Here is a 20,214-nt window from a genome sequence, read left to right as displayed (position 1 = left end):
GGGGGGGGGGGGTGCATTTGGTTGGCAGGGGACTAGGAACCGATCTTGAGGATGCCTTTTTTTTATTTTTTTTATTTTATTGATATTTTACAGAGAGGAAGGGAGAGGGATAGAGAGCTAGAAACATCGATCAGCTGCCTCCTGCACACCCGCCACTGGGGATGTGCCCGCAACCAAGGTACATGCCCTTGACCGGAATCGAACCCGGGACCCCTCAGTCCGCAGGCCGACGCTCTATCCACTGAGCCAAACCGGTTTCGGCTTGAGGATGCCTTTTAACGCATCCCGTTTTTACTTAGCTTCGGCTGGAAATGGTGGAGCTAGCTGAGAATTGGGCAGCTCCTCAAACCACGCCGTCAGGGCTGTTTAAGGGGGAGCCAGAGACCTAGGACTTGAGGGACCTCCGCACCTCGGTAGGGGATGGCTCCGCTCGGACCGCGCCTGCGGGTCTGGGGAAACACTTGGCGCCGGGACGCGCCCAGCCCTCACTAAGGAGGGGCGGGCCTGGAGGGGTGCTTTGCTCCTCCCGCCGTCGCCCTGGCCTGGCGTGGGAGCAATTAGGAGACCCTCCGGATCGCTCGGCTGAACAGCGCCTGTGGAAGCTGTGGGGAGTGCACGCTCACAAACCGCGAGGTCTCCCAAAGGGCTCGACCTAGGGTTTTCTATTCTGGGAAACAGGGCCTAGTTATCCTGCCCCGACCAAGCGCGGGACAGTGGATGGGAGGGTTTTGTTGCTCCCGGGGTCGTCGAGTGACTCGGAAGAGAAATGGCCAGTGAGGCCTGACTGCGGCGGGGCGCGGGGTCTATGCCTGAGAAACAAGGCTCGAACCTGATGCGCTGCTCCCGGGAGAGCCTCCTTCGCCGGCGGCCCCATACACTGCTCCGCGGGCCTACGGACCCTGGGCTTGCTGCCACTGCCCCCACCTCCCAAAGAGAATGTGGTCTCGTTTCTTCCTTCATGTAAGCGGGAGTTACGACTGCCTTCCCAAGCCTCGGGGCTCGCCAGGTCTCACGGAGGCGACGGCGTAACAATGCCTTCCTGCGCGCGAGGTGGGCGTGTGCCGTCGGGGTCGGGGCGGCCGAGCGGGTTGAGCCCTGGGGCCAAGTCGTGGCTCCATCTTTCGGCTCCGAGCGCCCGCTGGCCAGGGACGGCTCCCTCCGCGTCTTGGAAGCCTACGTGCGTCGCGACACGGCAGGGGGCGGGCCGGGGATGCCTTAGGCTTTCCCGGAACCAGTCTCTATTGACTCGGCACGGACCTGGGCGGAGAAGGCGGGTCCTCCAGAGCCTTCGAGTCGGGAGGTAGAGCAGCCAGGCCAGCGACCTAGGGCTGGCGACAGCTGCGTCACGCGAGGGGCGGGGCCGCCGCGGGCGGAGGCTGAGGCCGGAAGCGGAAGAGGCGCTGGGAGCGGGAAGTGGGGCCTAGTCGCCGCCGGAGCCCGGGAGACGGTAAGTGTGGTCCCAGACCCATCGCGACCTAATGGGCTCGCCGGATGCGGGTCGCTGGGTTCCTGAGCTGGTGTCGGCCTGCTCCTTCTTCTCCTTGGCCACAGCAGGCCCCGGGTCCTGACGCCCCGGGTCCCCGACCTCTCACCCCTGACCCGCCGCTTTTCCCCCAGGGGGCGGTCACCGTAGACCCCGACCTCTCCATTCCGCGGTGTCGGAGTCCGAGCCTGAGCGGCCTCTCAGGCCCCTGAAGAGATTCCGTTTCGGCCCTGCAACTGTCTTCGGAATGGGGTCGGGTGCTACCTACACTCACCTGGAGGGGCTTTCAGGTCCCTCCCCTAATCCTGGCTGTAGGCTTGGTCCGCACTCTCCTCCCCTCGCGGCGTGGAGTTTGATTCCGACCCAGGCTGACGTTCCTCCGCCCGCCCCACCCCGGTCTTTGCCTCGCCGCCGTGGGCGGCGGTTACGGGGGACGAAGCTTTGAGATCTCTGGGACCCGGGGCGGCAGGAATGGCCGCGAGCGAGGGCCACAGGCTCCCGCGTGTTTTATTGTGTTGATGGAGCCGCTCCATCCCGGGGGAGGGGCTAGGGGCCCAGCTGACAGTACTAGTGCCCGGGCTGCTCCCGTCCGGGAGTCTGTGCTGTAGTTCCGGGTGCGGGTACTCTGGTGTGGAGCTGGGGTGGGAATTGCCTGAGCCAGGCCCCTTGACGTGGTGGAGTTGGCGGCCTTCCAGCTTCCCTCCTCCATGCCCTTGAAAAGGAGTGTTCACTCGGTGGTGGCGGCTTGCAAGGTGGCAGGTTTGAAATTGCAGTGGTGGAGCAGCGTCAGCCAAAAATAACCATGGGGCACTGGGGTGGCTGGGATCCGGAGGGCAGCCACTGACCTGGCTGGCTGCTCTTGTCAGCCCAGTTCACTGGCCAGGAAGAGCAAATGAGAAGCCTACTAGGTCTGTGCTCAGAGAAAAGCTGGCACGCTCCGCCTGGTTTCCTTCATTGTGTAGAGCAGAGTCTTCTTGAGTATGATGGTGGCCCTTAGCTTCTTTAAATAACCTGTTTGCTGGTGTTTCAGAGAGTGATAATTGAAGAGAAATGGGCCCTAGAGCCCTGGCTGGGAATATAATGAGGGGCACTAGATAGACCTAGTACTTACCTGCCTAGAATGTATTGAAGGAGAGGTTGTTTCCCCTGTGATTGCCTTGTGTGAAGTACTTTATAGCTTGTCATCTCTTTTGCCAAGTTGGCTGGGAGATGTTATCTGTATTTTCCAGGTATAGTAAATGGTAACCAAGAGCTAGAGTGGCTTGGTCAGGAGGCCAGCACTGTAGGGTTTTCTACCCAGAGCTCTCCCCACCATGGTCCCTTGGAAGATACCTTAAAAATGCCCTTAAGGCATTTAACACAGACTTAGGTGTTACCTGGAATCTTTTTTTAAATATATTTTATTTCAGAGAGGAAGGAAGAAGGAGAGAGAGAGAGAGAGAGAGAGAGAGAGAGAGAGAAACATTAGTGATGAGAGAGAATCATTGATCGGCTGCCTCCTGCATGCCCCTCCCCCAACCCCCCACTGGGGATTCAGCGGGCAACCCATGCATGTGCCCTGATGGGGAATTGAACTCTGACCTGGTAGGTTGAAGCTCAACCACTGAACCATGCCAGCTGGGCTACCTGGAACCTTTTTAACATTAATGAACTGCCTTCAGTACCTCTTGTGGGCACAGACTTGGGTTAGGCATTTGACCTAAAAAGATAGGCATCTTAGTAAAGGGATGACATACTGTAATCCTCACAGAACCCTGTAAGAGATTACCCTAGCTGCCAGAGGAAGTGGAAGGTCAGTAGTTTAATAAATTGCATTAAAGGCACACATCTAAAAGTGGCATTGCCAAGATTCACATTGACATCTATCTGACACTGAAGCTGTGCTCTTTCCTCTAACATGAACATGTGTTGACTTAAGAATCTTCTAGGTCCCAGGAGGGAGTCTTTGACCTGGTGTGGACTAGACCGTGTCCTTCAGCTCTGGTGCTTTGTCTGCCCAGTGAGGATGGGCAGGGCATCCTTGCCACTGGAGGAGCATCTGTGTCACTTAGGGACATGTGAGATATCTACCACCTTCATTTCATAGCTTGGGCACCTGACCCAGGGTAATTGCAGGAAAACAGTGAAACATTAGTCAGCTGATCATCAAAACAGAACAACATTCTAAGTACTTGAGGAGCTGTGGGTAATTTTACATAGTATTTACCTCCAAGGATTGCTGGGACCTGGACTTCCAGGTAGACAGGGGAAGAAACCTGCTCATGAGGGCAGAGACTTTCTTAGGATCACAGAGAAGCTCCCAGGAGTTTTGTCAGATATGCCTCACTGCGCTGTGCATTCCATTTTGCTCTTTTCCTGACAGACTTCTCATGAGATGGGGCAGTCTCAGTGAGTTTGTCCAAAATGTGCTTGGTCAGGCAAACCCAAGACTGACCACCATTGGAGGTTGGCTATGTCCAAGTGAAGGGTTGGGAGTAAGGGTGGCCATGGTCTCTGGCCCAGCCTTCCCATGGAGGCAAGCAATGTCAGGGTTTTTGGGGTGGGTGGAACAAGGAGCTGGCCTCACATAACTATCTTTCTCAGCTGGTGGCTGATACAGCCTGGCAATTTCCTGTAACGGATATTGGTCCTTGCTGAGCAAGGATAGTGACGTGGGCCCTTTTGGCATGCCTCTCTGAGCACATCAGCCTGAGATGGGCACAGGAGAAAAGTTCTAGAGCAGAAGATCTAGAAGAGGGGACAGTACTGTTGACTAGAGGTGAAGCACTGCCCAGTATGGCACTGAAGGTGTCTGGATGGTGCTGAATGGGTGTCGGGCAAAACACTTGGGTGCTCTGTCCTAGCATCTTTACTGGTGCTGACCCCGAGTATGGAACAGCAAGGGCTGGCCAGACCACTATATCTGCTGGGCCAGACCCTCAGGTGGGCTAGGGAATGTTTGTGAGACTCTTGTACACCTTTTTCTCCAAGAGCTGGTCTTCTTGTTTCTGACTGTAGCTCCTCATACAACTTGTGGTCCTTGCTTCTTTGAGTGGGGTCCAGTTCAGGGCCTCCAAAGGCAACTGGGCTGTTCAACTTGAGCACTTTCACCCTTGGCTCCTTTGTGTTGGCACCCTGCCAACAGCCATCTGACTCTGGCTTGACAGAGCAGGTGCTTCATAGGACCCCACAGGCAGGCAAGGGGGAATTGAGCATAGGAGGCTTCCCTTTCTCCCCATCTCCTGTGATGGTGCTTACCAGCCCCTCCCTGTGTTCCATCTCAGCACCTATCCTGGCTCACCTGGTTCCCCAAGTGCTCAGGCCATCAGGCCAATCAATGCTGCTGTGCTGGGGAGGCAGCTTTTTGTTTGTTCATTGGCAGAGAAGGGTGTTACCTATTGTCTGCTCTTTGACCACTGTGACCTCAGAGTTCTTTTTCACTTCATAAACCCCTGGAGGGGCTGCCTGAAATGGAACAATGGACCTCTTCTTTAGGAGTGCCTAGGCTGCTCAGGCAACCAGGTGGCTGGCTGCATGTTTAGCAGATCTGTCTATTTCTTGTGGCCTAGATGCATCACTGTAAGCGATACCGCTCCCCTGAGCCAGACCCATACCTGAGCTACCGATGGAAGAGAAGGAGGTCTTACAGTCGGGAGCACGAAGGGAGACTGCGATACCCATCTCGAAGGGAGCCTCCACCCCGGAGATCTCGGTCCAGAAGGTGAGAGGGAACTGGGTCAAAATGAAGGGCTCCTTCCCTCATCTGGGCCTGGGAGACAGTGGAGGCCTGTGGCAGCCCTGGGCTCCTTCAAGTGACTGCTGCCTCTACCTAGATCACTGCCCTGTCCTCTTTGGATTCCTCCCCTGATTTCAGCAGCATTCCCTGGCCTCAGTGTTTGCTCCCATTCTTGCTGCCCCTTCTTTCTCTGTCCTTGAGTCTTCTTTTCTCGGCACACACTCCATTTTCTAGGCTAGGCCAGCATTTCCCCTGCTAACCTCTGAGCCTTCCTCAATGGGGATTAGAAACAACTTTAGTTCTTTCTAGAGGTTGGCCCCTAGTCCTGTCTCAACCCCAGACCAAAATTATAGCCTCAGTAGGCCACAGGGAGTTCGAGGCATTGGAACCCTTGGAGGCCCTCCACTAGGATCACTCCCCAGCGCTCTGCCTCCTGTGCCACTGAAGGGATGCCATCAGTAGCTGAGGTTCTGGAGGTTGGACTTCATATACATATACCTCCCCTCCCCCACTTCCCTCAGTCTCACTATCTCTGCTCTAGCAGGCTACTCTTACGAATCTTTTGCAGAGGTCTCACCACATACCTCTTACCTTATAGCAGGAACCTGGCTGGTGGGAGGAAGGGCCCTATCTGACCAATGTTCCCATGACCCTCTTGGCAGCCATGACCGCTTACCCTACCAGAGGCGGTACCGGGAGCGCCGTGATAGCGACACATACCGATGTGAAGAGCGGAGCCCATCTTTTGGAGAGGACTACTATGGATCTTCACGTTCCCATCATCGTCGACGGTCCCGGGATAGAGAGCCGTACCGGACTCGCAAACATGCCCACCATTGCCACAAACGCCGCACCAGGTCTTGTAGCAGTGCCTCCTCGGTGAGTGGTGGCCAGAGTGTGCTTGCTGGGGCTTTAAGGCCTCTGTTCGTAGCCTTTTCTCAGGTTGGCTGGTCTGGGTGAGTACTGCTAGCCCTGCACACGTGCATTTGGTGTGTGTGCGTGCGTGTGTTTGTGTGTGTCGTCTGGTTTAGGTACAGGGCTGAGCAAAGGGCCTGGCTTCTCTATCTTCTGGCCCATTGGCAGTGTCAGCTGTAGGGGCTCTGGTTGCGGCGCTGGCAGGCTCCTGGCCTGTCTTGTCTCCACATTGCCCCAGGTTCAGGCTGCTTGGGTGCAAGTGGCCAGGGATACCTCTTAGGGACCCTAACAGGATTGCTGGTGTGTGGTCTGGAGCTGTATGGCCTGGTCCTTTCCACTGAGAGATTGCCTCCACACATAGCTCAGTGCTCTGACTGGTGTGGATTGTACCCACATCTGCAGTCTCACTTCCATGCCCCTCCCCAAAGGCCCGGAAGGCTGGAGTGCCTACGGGTAGGGGAGGGTCTTCTTATCATCTCAGTCTGGGAGCTTCCCTTCTGACCTCCAGCCAGGCCTTCTTCAGCTTAGCCTCTTCGCATAAGAGGCAGTCAAGATGAGGGATGAGCTGCCTGTGGGATGGGACATGTAAAAAGAAATGACAGAAAGGCCTACAGCCCTAGGCCTTGTCCAGTTGCCAGGAACAGGGCCTGGTGGTGTTTCTAGTGTGCAAGGTTGTATAGATCTCTGCTGAGACCTGGAGCCCACACTGTAGTCACACCTCTGGGAAGGAAAGCCTGTTGTGTGTCTCCGAGGTTATGTGCTGTCTTCTCCCCCTCCTTCCTCCCTCCCTCCCTCCCTTTTGCCAGCCATGAGGCCCCTTAGGAGTAGTGGTGGAACCAATGGAGGGGCCAGGCATCTTCTCTGCTGAGCTCTCCAGTGACTACTTTGAGTGGCCATGGTTTGCAGGTTGACTTGTGTGCACCCATCATGGCTTGGTGGCCTCTCTGCACACTGCCACACACTGCCACAGGAGGGCAGTGCAGGTCTCTGGCTCTGTGTCTCTTTTGGTGGCCTCTATTGTCATGAGGCTCAGGATGCGCCTGGCCTATGGCAGGAGCTGGCTTGGGGCCTGTGTGGGCCATCATGGTAGGAGGCCTGGAGGTTGGCCAGCCAAGAGAATCCCTGGCTCCTTCCCTGTTTGAGGTTGGTGGCAAAAAGGTGGCTGATGAAGGCCGTTTCTGGTGATGATAAGTCTGACCATGGATGCTGTCTGGAGGCCTGTAGTAGCTTGGCTCTGAGTGGCAGCCGTCGAGTATGTGCAGGGCTGTGGGCAAGACAAGAGTCAGGCTAAGACAGGCTAGGCATTCTGCAGCTGAAGCCAGCGTGGCCTCTGACATTCTGGATGATGGACCAAGGCTTGGGACAGCCACATTCTTGCGCCGTTTTCACTGCATCTTCACCCTGGCCGAAGCATACTGGGAGGGTCTGGGAGGGGAACACTTAATAGAGAAGGGTGTCAAGGCTGTGGCTCTCCGCATGGCCTGGCCCCTCAGCAGCAGAGGCTGGTTGTCTTTCTGAGCGTCCAAGTTGTCTTTACATACCTGTAGCTGTTTTTACTTTTCTGTTTTTGAAGTCAGTTTGTGTCTTGACGTGTCCCTTGCAATATCCCTATCGTTATATATGCTGTGTGCCTTATGAAATGCTGGGATCTGGAAAATCCAACCAACCAACCCACCGGCTCCTCACCGTCTCCACCTCTGCCTTTGACTGACACCTCAATCTGTCAATCGGAACCGCCTACCATGCGATTGGTCGGATGGCGTTTCGGGGGGCGGTGCATGCAGAGAAGCCAACAGAGCAGTAAGCGCAGCAGCCGGAGTGTGGAAGATGACAAGGAGGGCCACCTGGTGTGCCGGATCGGCGATTGGCTCCAAGAGCGATGTACAGCCACCTTTCGTAAAACTTTACCTCTCTACTTTCTACCCCCTTGTTAGACCAGACCTCTCCTGCCCGGAGGGGCCTCTAGTGCGCGTGGTGCCTTAGTGGGGCCACCAGTAATTGCCTGAATGACACAAACACTAGCAACTTCTGTTTTTAAGAGTGTAGCAGTGAGAGAGAAACCTTTTTTGTTTTTGAGAATTTGAATGCTGTGAACTTGCAGGAGCTGCCGACCCTCTGCCCTCCAGTCCCTCACGCCCCGCTTCTTTTCTCTCCTAGATGAGATTGTGGGGAACCTGGGTGAAGGCACCTTTGGCAAGGTGGTGGAGTGCTTGGACCATGCCAGGTGAGCTGTGGCTGCAAAATGCTTAAACACCTTGGACCCAAGAGGTTAGGGTAGGGATTAGTGAGCATAGGGTCATGTAAACTATACTGTGACCAGAGAGAGAACTGGCAGATCTGAGAGATGTGACACATGGTGGCAGCTAAGCTCTCTGGGCTATGCCACTCTGAGTAGCTAGAGGGAAAATTAACTTCTGGAGTCATTATGGGGCAGGACAGGGCTCAGGGTCCTTCAAAGGATTCAAAGGGAATCAGCCATTGGGGTTGTGAAGAGGTAGAATTCAGCTCAGGAAAAGGGCCTTTCAACCCTGATCAGGCTTCCACAGGCAGCCTCCCTGTGTTGAAGGTTGGAATGCCATCAGGGGATCCTGTTCTAGGAGGAGGCTGGTAGCCATTCCTATGAGGTCCTTTCCTGTCGTGAAAATCTGAGAAAATGAGATTTTCTCTTGGGAGAGAAAAGCAGGGTGGGGAATATCTGACCCTCGGGCTGTATGAGGCCCGTGAAATCATTGGTCTGGCCCTCCCAAGACATTAGGGGTAAGTTAATTAAATGTTCGACCAAATATAGCAGGCTAAAGTTTAAGTTGACAATCTTGTGTGGCCTGCCAGTGATGTTATAAATATCCAAATGGCCCTTGGCAGAAAAATGGTTTCCCACCCTTGCTCTAGAAGAATCCTCTTCCCTGGGGCCTGTGAGCTTTTCCTAGGGCACCAAGGTAAGCCTCCCAGAGGTCTCAGAGGCTACACCCTTGCAGGACAGAGCTGCTTGTTCATTCCCAACCCAGCATCTAAATTCTGGCTGTTCCAGCCTCAGTAGGTCATCCTACAAGTCACCTCTGGGGGTAGGGGTGGGGCTGGGGGGATGCAGAACAGGAATTGTTAAAATCCTCACTGGACACTCAATGATCTCTGATAAATGCTGTGGCTGGTAGGCAGGCAGGTGGGACTGGAGGGAATGTGGTAAAGGGAACAGCCCTTGGCCTGCTAGTGAGAGGCCCCTACTCTGGGCACCCTTACCTCTTGTCACACCTTCACTTCATCCTGGAACCCCCATCCCAGGGGGAACCATTTGTCCATTTTTGCAGACGTGATTAGGAAGGTCAGGAGACAGCCTGACAGGGATCGGGGCTAACTTGCCTACAGGTTGGGTTATTACTGAGTGAGCTCTGGGGCTGGTGTTGGTCAGTGGGAGAGGCCTCTACACCTCGGCCCACTCTTTCCTGGGGAGCTGGGAGGTAGCTGAGACCATAAGAGCCTAAGGTGCTAGAGGAGCTTGCTGTTCGGAGAGTAGAGGTCTGAGGTTGCATGGGACAGGCTGGGCGTCAAGTATCTGTTCTCAGGGTAGGCCCTGTCCCTTGAGTCCTGGGTGGTGTCTGCCAAGAGTTGCTGGGTTTGGGTGGAAGGTGAGGGAAGAGCTGGGCAGTTTTTCACGAGAACCTCTGCTTCCTTCCCCGGTGCCAGAGGGAAGTCTCAAGTTGCCCTGAAGATCATTCGCAACGTGGGCAAGTACCGGGAGGCTGCCCGACTAGAAATCAATGTTCTCAAAAAAATCAAGGAAAAGGACAAAGAGAACAAGTTGTGAGTGTCAGCAAGGAGTGATGAAAGCTTTCACTGGGGACAGCATCCTCTCTAACCCTAATTCCCTGGACCCTTCTGGGGCTGAGCAGTAGTATCCTCTCACTTGGCATCATGCCTTCTCTGTGTACTCAGAACTAGGGTAGTTGGGTAAGTGATTCTTGTTGGAAGGAGCCTTTGGATTCCAGCTCAGGTTTTACCACAACCAGCTCTGAGTTTTGTAGCAGGCCTCCCAGCCCTGCGTTTGTGGGCCATACTGAGTGTGATGGGCATTAGACAAGATGTAAACTGGAAGCTGAGGCTCACATAATCAGACACCCAAAGGAGAGCCACCTTTGGCATACGGATGCTGAGCCCTGCGGACTCAGGAATTTCCATTGAGATAGTTGAAAAAGGCACTGCTAGTTCTGTGGAGTATCATGGCATCATTCTATCTTGGAGATGCAGGGATTATGCCCAATATCTTATACCTCAAATCAAAATGCCCCTCTAGCCCACCCCTCCCATAGCATTAAGTTTAGTTCTTTCTCAGAGCTGATCTGGGTGATGACTGGTGGGAGATGTACTGTTGCTGTTAACTGATCCTCTTTACGTGTATCTGCATTGTGGTGTGTGACCCAGTAGCCTGGGAGGGAGTGGGGACTGGCTTCATCTGAGGGAAGGGGTGGGGCAGCCAGCCCCCTCAGCACAGCCTAAGCCCCATCCATCTTTCTCCCCTAGCTTGTGCGTCTTGATGTCTGACTGGTTTAACTTCCACGGTCACATGTGCATCGCCTTTGAACTCCTGGGCAAGAACACCTTTGAGTTCCTGAAGGAGAATAATTTCCAGCCTTACCCCTTACCACATGTCCGGCACATGGCCTACCAGCTCTGCCACGCCCTTAGATGTAAGTGTCCACACTCAAATGGAGCATGGGGAGGCTACATACCTGGCGGGAAAGTCACCTGGCTCTTCCCCATTCACTCTGGCACACTGCTAACCATTCTGCTGAGCCTGGGACATATCAGGGCCCCTTTGACTGAAAGGCATTTAGGTATGAATCTGTGCCGATGGAGAGGCTAGTCTCCTCTAGGGGCCTTTTGAGCCAGCCTCTGCCCACAAGCACTCAGGAAGAAAGAGCGAGCTGCTCTAGACTTTTCCTAGCTATCAATCCTGTTCCCACCTTCCTGCAAAGGATGAAAAGGTCCAAGTGACCTGGGAGATCCACCCACAGCTCCTGCCTACACGGACACTAACTACTACTTCCCATCTGCCTACTTGGTTGACCGCACCCAGCCTTGCAGAATTTGTGATGGTTGGAGCAGGACAGGAGATAGACCTAGAGCAGGGACTGTGTAGATGGAGGGGATGGTGAAGAGCACTCTAAGCAAGGCAAGTAACTCAGTGATGGCCTGGATCTAGAAAAGGGCCCATGTTGGGGAGAGATGGGCCACACTGCTGTGAGGGTCTTGAGTGCCAGGTGGGAGCCGGAGTCTGAAAATGCTGGGATAGGGATTGGAGGAAAAAGGAAGATTCCCTGCTTAGGGCTAGGGATGAGAAGAGGCAAGGCTGGCTTCATGGATGTTACTGTATTTGGTTTAATACTCTGTTGCCACCAGCTTGACAATTTATTAATAAGGGGACCTGCATTTTCACTCAACAGCCCCCGCAAATGATGTAGCTAGTGCTGGGGAGATGGAACCACCCTAAGGCTGATGCTGTAGCTTTGGTGAGAGACCAGGCTGAGGAGGCCTGGCCCCTGCAGGGAGAGGTGGAGGGAGGTGTTTTGAATTGAAAGGCCCCGTCCTTCCCCCGCCCCCCCCCCCTCCGGCGTCTTCTCAAGCATTTGAACCCTCCAAGGCCCTAAGCACAGAGAATCTTTGAGAGGGAAGCCAGTGTAAAGGCAGAGCTGTGTCTGTTTCTTCAGCCCACTGTGAGGGTCTCTGGCAGACTGGCTTTGGAGGATGGATCTGGCCTAGAGCTGGCAGGAGCCAGAGAAGCCCAGGTTCTCAGAGCCCACTTCCCCCTCTCTCCTGCCTCTCCAGTTCTACATGAGAACCAACTGACCCACACAGACTTGAAGCCAGAGAACATCCTGTTTGTGAATTCCGAGTTTGAAACACTCTACAATGAGCACAAGGTATTGATGGGAAGAGGGTGAGGCCCCACTCCAGAGCGAGGTTACCCATTGGGACGGAGTTCTGACCTGGCTCTCCTTCCTTGCCTCTCAGAGCTGTGAGGAGAAGTCAGTGAAGAACACCAGCATCCGAGTTGCTGACTTCGGCAGTGCTACCTTTGACCATGAGCATCACACCACCATTGTGGCCACTCGTCATTACCGCCCACCTGAGGTGATCCTTGGTGAGTGGCTGTATAGCCCCCAACCCAGGTAAAGTGGGCTATTGCTGGGAGGGAATGAACAGAGGCAGTGGTGTGCCTGCCTGCCACCCACTGTGACTGCTTGCCAGTCACTGGTTGTTAACTTGGCCTGGCAGAGAAAGGGACCTGTACTGGGGTTTGGGCAAGAGTCCAGTGTGGCTGCTGCCTTGTGACCTCTAGGATGAGAGCACAGAGCCTCATAGCCTCTCCATTTTGGCTTTCAGAGTTGGGCTGGGCACAGCCCTGTGACGTCTGGAGCATTGGCTGCATTCTCTTTGAGTACTACCGGGGCTTCACACTCTTCCAGGTAAGGCCTCTCCCACACTGCCCTGCTACCCTGGGTGCTCATACTCTGGCAGGCCACAGGGGCCTGGTGTGGGAAAACCATCCAAGACCCATCACTCAGCATATTGTGAAATTGAGAGTGGTAGATTCTCAGAGAAAGGAAGAGGTTAGGATAACTGAAGCACTCAAGGAGTCTTAAGCTCAGCCATCAAGGGTGAAGGGTTGGGGCTCAAAGAGTGAATATTCGAGGCATGAGGCATGCACAGCATAAGTGAGGGTATGGAGGTGGGCTGGGGCAGTTTGCATTCTTGGGAGAGAGTGAGAAACATGGCCTTATACTTGGCAAAGGGTAGCAGGCTGCCACAAGGTCACAGAAACTGGGAAGGCACTTTTTTTGTCTCTTATCCTCCCTGAGGGGCTGAGGCTTGTACTGAACCCTGCTTGCTCTATCCCTGACCTTCCATAGACCCACGAAAACCGAGAGCATTTGGTGATGATGGAGAAGATCCTAGGGCCCATCCCATCACACATGATCCACCGAACTAGGTAAGGAGCCCTGGCCCATAGACCTTTCCCAACTTGCTTGTGAGTCAACAAGCTACTGCAGCCTTTGCAGAAGATGCTGTGGCTCATCCAGGCTCATAGCTTTCCCTGTATGCCCCTCTGAGTGACCTGACAAACCTGCTGCCCTGCTGGGTCAGTCTAGGCTTTGCTGCCATTCCCCAGGCTCTTGCTGTCTTCCCTACCCCCACCCACAAATGATCTCCTCCGTCCCTTCATTTTCAGGAAGCAGAAATATTTCTACAAAGGCGGCCTGGTTTGGGATGAGAACAGCTCTGATGGCCGGTATGTGAAGGAGAACTGCAAACCTCTGAAGGTCAGTTTCTGGCTTCCCCCAGCTCAACTAAGGCACTGGGCATACATATAGCAGAGAGACAGGCCAGGCAGCTAAAGGCTGCCCTTTACCTAGTTCTATGGGAGGCTGCTGGGTGCTGGTAATGGGGCTTCTTTCAAACTGCTCCCGAGGGGTTCTTAGCCCTATCCCTTCCCAACAGGGTGGCTATGAATGTAATTGGGGAACACCAGAAGAGCCAAGTATCAGAGACCGTACTACTTCCAGCCCCCCTCTTCTCTCAATTTTGGGAAGAACTAGGCAGGACTGAGGTGAGGGGGAGGGAAGTAGACATGAACAGGAAGCCTCTGTCAACTGCATTTGGTGCACGGACAGTAAATTTCACAGAGGTGATTTCTACCTACCTGTCAGGACTGCATGTGGGGGCAGAGGCACCAAACCAGCAAAACATCCAGTAGCCTGACAAGTTCAGAGAAAAATGCTTTAACAGGCATAAAAGAAAGGAGCCACTCATTGTCCAAGAGGGCAGACAGTCCTCCAGGAGGCATCATTGCCTCCTCAACCCATGCAGCAAGGCTTCCCACACCCTGCCATCACACTGAGATACCTTGTGTCCCTGAGCAGAGTTACATGCTCCAGGACTCCCTGGAGCACGTGCAGCTGTTTGACCTGATGAGGAGGATGTTAGAGTTTGACCCTGCCCAGCGCATCACACTGGCGGAGGCCCTGCTGCACCCCTTCTTTGCTGGCCTGACCCCTGAGGAGCGGTCCTTCCACACCAGCCGCAACCCCAGCAGATGACAGGCACAGGCCACTACATGAGGAGATGGAACTGGGCTGCCTGGCCCTCTTTCTCCAACCTCTAACCACCGGGCCCCAGGGCCAGAGCCACCCAATGAACAGTGCAATGTGAAGGAAGGCAGGTGCCTGCAAGGGCAGAGACATGCCCAGCTGCCAGAAAGCACAGATTTGACCCAAGCTATTTATATGTTGTAAAGTTATAATAAAGTGTTTCTTACTGTTTGTAACCCCTGGTACCAGTGCGTCGTCTCCAGGCTCCCTATCTTATTAATAAAGTCTTTCTTAGCACTTCAGCTTGTGGAGAGCTAAGTATGAACTGGGCCAGGCACAGAAGGACCAACCAGTGAAAAGACCAGAAGCTGGGGTGTTCCTTTGGGCCCAGAAGGACAATTTAAGCCTTTAGCCTGCTGACAGACCCTGTCTTGTACCTGTTCCCCACTGGCCTTTATATGCCTCAGCTCCAAGGACTTTAAGGGGAAAGACCCACTGTAATTCACCTGGGGGCATCTAGTTTTACTGGCTTGTATGTACCCCAAAACTATAGCTTATGAAGGCTGTCAAGCATGGGACAAGGTGGGCTCCTAGGGCTCTTGCAGTATCTCACTGCAGTCTACAGCGTAGAACTTAGCAGAGCACAGGACTGTTTCATTCAGCTTTATTTTAGTGCTGGTTTTTGGTCCCCCAAGAGCTGTTTGAATGAATCTTGACTACCTGACTGGGGCCCCTTGGGGACAGCACTGCGGGCAGGATGCCTCTGAAAAGAGCCAGAGACAGAGGAATGGTGCTTATCTTGAGTACCACTGGGAAATGCCCAGGCTGAAGGGCACAGTGCCACCAGGGGAGAAAAAAGAGGCTTGAGCATAAATTCCCAGCGGCCCCTCAAGGCCATTACCCCCAGGCCACAGCATTTTACTAGAGCAAGCTCTTTTGGACCAGGGTTGTCCTAGCTCATTTTCTACTGTACCCAATCAAGGGACCTAACCACATTAATAGGCAGCCAGAACTGCTTAGTGGTTGCTCACTAAAATGCCTGTAATCTAGCACTGCTCAGATTATGGCCTAATCTTGGGAGCTGCTTGGTCCTAAGAGTGAGCAGAGGCCAAGGGAGGATACACAGCACAGGGCTGACAGTCTGTCCTCCCACTGCTGGAAACAATTTAACATTTGAGGAAGGATGGGAGGAAGAGGGACCAGCCGTCTCTGCCCTGCCTCATTTGTTCCTGGCTATGCTCCTATAGGAAAGTAATAAGCAGCCTGAAACCAGTGCCTGCCTACCTGTGTCAGTGATCCTTGGTGAGCCTTCCCACTCACCCCTTTAACCAGATTGGGTAGGCACAAAGCAGAAGCCCTGAGAAAAGCTTTAAACCACAAGTCTTTTGCTAGGGCAGCTGCCAGGAACTCAAGGGCATGGCTCCTGTTCTATCAGCCCCCTAGGACCTAGGCCTGTGAAGGTCTAGTCCAGTGGTCGCCAAACTCATTAGTCAACAGAGCCAAATATCAACAGTACAACGATTGAAATTTCTTTTGAGAGTCAAATTTTTTAAACTTCTTCTAACGCCACTTCTTCAAAATAGACTCACCCAGGCCGTGGTATTTTGTGGAAGAGCCACACTCAAGGGGCCAAAGAGCTGCATGTGGCTCGCGAGCTGTAGTTTGCCGACCACGGGTCTAGGACAAGCATGTCAAACGAGGTCGGCAGGCCACATGCCTCATTTAAGTCAGTCGCAAGTTTGACATGCTTGGTAGGGGCTTAGTGCCTTAGGATCTGAGCAACAGTGTTTCTATGGCTGAGCTCCACCAGCTAACTTACCCAGAACTGGCCTCATTTTGGCATCTCTGAGATAAGATGCTGGCCCCAAGCCTATTCAGATTGGACAACCAAAAAGGGCTCCAACAAGGGAGGGGCATGTGTCCTGCTCTTGGATGATAGCTACAGAGAGGGGAAAACTGTAGGGCTATGTATGTGCTGGCAAAGAGGTGGCCTAGGACAGAAGCACCAGGGAGCCTCTACTGGCTCAGCACCAGGGGCCTTGCCTTAGACTAAGCAGATGCTCAGCCCCCAGCTAGAGAGGGTACAGGATTAGGAGCACTGCTGGCAAGATGGCATTTTGGTTCTACAGTAACATAACCTTGTATTACCTGTGATGATGCCACCCCTTTCCTTGCCTCAGAGTGGTTTAGAAAGGAGGAAGGACCTTGGGGGGAAAATCCCAGCATAAAACTTGATCAGCTAAGGAGATAGGGTAAAAAGCCTTCAAATCTACTTGTGGTGGGGTTTAGGGGAGGCTTCACAGCCCTCAAAACAAATGGTGAGTGCAACTCTGTCCTTTAGTGGACAGCTGCAGTGCAGTCAGCTGTACATGATCAGAGGGGAGACAAAGCCACTAGCTCTGAAATAGAGGAAGTACAGGCCCCCAAACAGGACCTACAAGACGTTCTCCCAGGCCCAATGGCTGTAAACCTGAAACACAGTTTGTGAGCTGCCTATGGTCTGTAAACAAAGCCCGACCTGGCCATGCAGGGGACCGAGTGTAGAAATGCCTGGAGCCACTGCACACTCAACCTGCCACCTGCCTCACACACCCAGTGGGAAAGCCTTTCCTGGCGAAGGGCAGGTGACAGGTCAGCTTTAAGTACATGTTAGCAAAAGAAAAAATATATATGATCTGTCCTCTCACAGAAGAAACAAACCAAAAGAGAGAAAATTTAACAATAAGGTCCATGAAGCTTCACATCCGCTTAAGGCATTCGTTGTCAAGTTCAGTGTCAGGAGCAGCAGGGGACTACCAGGTCCAGCTTGTCCAGAGTCCCTCTAGGCAGAGTGTAGTGGGATTACAAACTTGCAGCCAAAGGGTGAGTGGTAGTTGATCCCCACCTCCTGGAATACCTGCTGGGGAATGCCAATGTCGCACAAATAGACGCGGCCCGCATGCTCTCCCAGTGGGAGAGGCAGGCCCAGAGCCAGTGACCACTTGGCATCAATGCCCTGTTCGACTTCATGCACTGGAGGATCTATGCTGAGTACTGGTGCCCGGTTCTGGTTGGCCCAAGCCACAGCTGCCTTGTACCAGGGCTGATCCCGCAGGAAGGCGTTCTCGGGACAATCCAGACAGTTGATCACCAGGTCCACGGGACTAGTGGGCAGATCTGCAAGTGGAAAAAAATATCATCTGAAAATGCCTCTAAGCAGAGAACCTAGGTTGGGAGTAGAATCCAGGTGGCCCTTCAAGTGTCTTGTTCAGACACTACTTCTCCATATGCCAGCCTTCCAAGGCTGGGCCAGGCCTGAGGTACCAGGAGTTCCAAGGCTTGGTGGGATGGATGCTAGAGACCAACAGCATGTCAGCCACTGTCCTCATGGAACTCACAGGCTGAAGCACTGTCCTGCTGGGTGTTCAGACCTTTTCACAGCATAATCTGACTAACTTCATGGTCTCTTCACTAGTCTCATGGAAATGGGTCTTCCTTGCAGCCCAACTTAAGAATGGGGAGGGAACCTATCACTTCTCCTAGGCATTTAAAAAGGCTTCTCTGCTCTAACCAGGCCTCTGGGACAGTATACTACTAAGAACAGATGTTTTAGTAAGCATGTAACTCTTGACCAAGGTAAGAGGTTAAACTGAGAATAGCAGAAGTCAGACCAAACTCAAGGCATCCTCATGCTTGCACAATTGGGACAGGAAGCCTTTAGGGCAGTGGTTCTCAACCTTTCTAATGCCGCGACCCTTTAATACAGTTCCTCATGTTGTGGTGACCCCCAACCATAAAATTATTTTCGTTGCTACTTCATAACTAATTTTGCTACTGTTAATAAATCGTAATGTAAATATCTGTGTTTTCCAATGGTCTTAGGTGACCCTGCTAGCGGTTCTCAACCTGTGGGTCGCGAAATTACAGTTATGAAGTAGCAACGAAAATAATTTTATGGTTGGGGGTCACCACAACATGAGGAACTGTATTAAGGGTCGCGGCATTAGAAAGGTTGAGAACCACTGCTTTATGGCAACAAGAGTAAGAAGTGCCTGGAATGGCATCATGTTACAGATTACAAGAAGGGGAACTCATACCAAGCCCCCTTCCCAGCTCTCAGCCTAAAGTAATGACTTTTCTCAGAGACCTTTGGCTTCCTTACTTAGGATAGGGCACCATAGGTCTGAGTGCCCATAGGCCTGAAAGTTAAGAAACTGGCTCAAGCTCTGGCTCCAGCTTGCCATCTGACCCCTGGCAAAGCCCTTTTTGTGGGCCACATTTGTTCTCTCCACTTCTCCCACTTAAACTCACTCTGATCAAATTTTACCGCCCCCCTACTCCACTTGAAACTGCTCTTCCACACTGCTAAATCCAGTGCTCAATTCTCAATTCTTAATTTAGACAACCTAGAATATCTTGCTGACACGGTTCATCACATCCACCTCTGTTCACTTGTCTTTCAGGTACCAGACTCACCTAATTTTCCTTCTCCTTCACTGATCACTCCTTCTCTATCTCCTTAGCTGGTCTCTGACTCCCTGGCTTATAAACAAAGAAAACAGTCTAACAACTTCTCTATCTACTCTCTCTTCCTAGGAGATACTTTATCCAGACTCATAATGGCTTTAAATACCACATATACACTTATAACTCCAGAGTGGATCCCTTCACTAAACTACAGACTCATATTTACATATATAAATTTCCACCTGTTTATCCAGCGGCACCTCTGAGCTTCAGCTCTTCCCCTCAAAATCTCGCCCCTCAAATCTTCGTTTCAATGATGGCACCTCCATCCTTCCAGTTACTTAGGCCAAAGACCTTGGAGTCACTCATTTTTTTTAAAAAAACTCTTCATTGTTGAGAGTATTACAGATGTTCCCCTTTCCCTCCCCATCGTCCCCCTCCATCAGAATCCGGTCCCACCCCAGGCCCTCACCACCCTATTTATCATCTGTGTCCATGGGTAATGCATGTATGCAATATGAGTTGTTTGGTTAATCTCTTCCTCCCCTCTCCCCTTCCTCAGAGATTCATCAGTGTGTTCCATGTTTCCATGCCTCTGGTTCTATTTTATTCACTAGTTTATTTTGTTCATTAGATTCCTTGTTCATTTGTCCTGATTTTTAGATTCAATTGTTGATATATATTTATTGCCATTTTATTGTTTGTATTTTTTTATCCTTTTTTTCCCTTTTTCTTCAAGAAGATCCTTTAACATTTCATGTAATGCTGTTTTGGTGATGATGAACTCCTTTAGCTCTTTCTTGTCTGTGAAGCTCTTTATGTGACCCTCAATTCTAAATGATGGCTTTGCTGGGTAATCTTGGTTGTATGTCCTTGCTATTCATTACCTTGAGTATTTGTTGCCACTCCCTTCTGGTCTGCAAAGTTTCTGTTGAAAAATCAGCTGACAGTTGTATGGGTGATCTCTTGTAGGTAACTGACTGCTTTTCTCTTGCTGCTTTTAAGATTGTCTTTAACCTTTGGCATTTTAATTCTGATGTGTCTCAGTGTGGGCCTCTTTGGGTTCCTCTTGTTTGGAACCCTATGAGCTTCCTGGACTTGTAAGTCTATTTCTTTTACCAGGTAGGGGAAGTTTTCGGTCATTATTTCTTTAAATGGGTTTTCAATATCTTGCTCTCTTTTTCTCTGGCACCCCCATAATGCGAATGTTGGTATACTTGAAGTTGTCCCAGGGTCTCCTTACACTATCTTCATATTTTAGGATTCTTTTTTCTTTTTGCTCTTCTGATTGGGTGTTTTTGCTTCCTCATATTCCAAATCGTTGATTTGATTCTCAAAATCCTCTACTGTTGAAGCCCTGTAAATTATTCTTGATTTCTGACTGGACTTTTTTTGTCTTTGATATTCTCATTAAGATCTTTGAATGTCTCACTAAGTTCCCCAAAGCTCTTTGAGTCCCCTGAAGATCTCATTAGAATCCTTGAGTAACCTTATAACCATGGTTTTGAACTCTGTATCTAGTAGTTTGTTTGCTTCCATTTCTTTCATTTGTAACATGTTTCTTTGTCTCC

The 20,214-nt window shown here is 52.1% G+C and overlaps 2 protein-coding genes across 9 annotated transcripts in view; one reads left to right on the top strand and one right to left on the bottom strand.

The window, feature by feature from the left end:
- Positions 1-1,229: 1,229 nt before the first annotated feature.
- On the top strand, positions 1,230-14,498 carry CLK3 (CDC like kinase 3). 6 transcript variants are annotated; one of them, XM_080660150.1, is made up of 14 exons: positions 1,610-1,735; positions 3,402-3,540; positions 5,032-5,183; positions 5,861-6,077; positions 7,898-7,994; positions 8,271-8,337; positions 9,795-9,911; positions 10,629-10,795; positions 11,934-12,028; positions 12,120-12,249; positions 12,492-12,574; positions 13,019-13,098; positions 13,339-13,429; positions 14,030-14,498. In XM_080660150.1, exons 3-14 carry the CDS (start codon positions 5,032-5,034, stop codon positions 14,204-14,206), a joined length of 1,473 nt encoding a protein of 490 aa, XP_080516276.1. In that variant the 5' UTR covers positions 1,610-1,735; positions 3,402-3,540; the 3' UTR covers positions 14,207-14,498. The 6 variants fall into 6 exon arrangements, with proteins under 6 accessions (XP_080516278.1, XP_080516279.1, XP_080516275.1 ...); XM_080660152.1 differs by lacking the exons at positions 1,610-1,735; positions 3,402-3,540 and adding an exon at positions 1,230-1,447; XM_080660149.1 differs by having other exon boundaries at positions 1,440-3,540.
- Positions 13,873-20,214, bottom strand: part of EDC3 (enhancer of mRNA decapping 3) — a 76,937-nt gene continuing 70,595 nt past the window's right edge. For all 3 annotated transcript variants that reach the window (XM_080660137.1, XM_080660138.1, XM_080660139.1), the window contains one exon: positions 13,873-17,353. In XM_080660137.1, coding sequence (XP_080516263.1) covers positions 17,019-17,353 — 335 coding nt within the window. In that variant the 3' untranslated portion in view covers positions 13,873-17,018. The remainder of the gene's footprint in view (positions 17,354-20,214) is intronic.

The sequence above is a fragment of the Plecotus auritus genome (genome assembly GCF_963455305.1).
Source record: "Plecotus auritus genome assembly, chromosome: 1".
Classification (NCBI taxonomy): Eukaryota; Metazoa; Chordata; class Mammalia; order Chiroptera; family Vespertilionidae; genus Plecotus; species Plecotus auritus.
Note: the sequence above shows the minus strand (reverse complement) of the source record. Positions and strands in the feature narration are given on the sequence as shown.

Coding starts and splice junctions, on each gene's coding strand:
- CLK3 (XM_080660152.1), top strand. CDS start 5,032: ATGCATCACTGTAAGCGATACCGCTCCCCTGAGCCAGACCCATACCTG. Junction 7,995..8,270: donor CGATTGGCTCCAAGAGCGAT/GTACAGCCACCT, acceptor TTTCTCTCCTAG/ATGAGATTGTGGGGAACCTG. Junction 13,099..13,338: donor CACATGATCCACCGAACTAG/GTAAGGAGCCCT, acceptor CTTCATTTTCAG/GAAGCAGAAATATTTCTACA.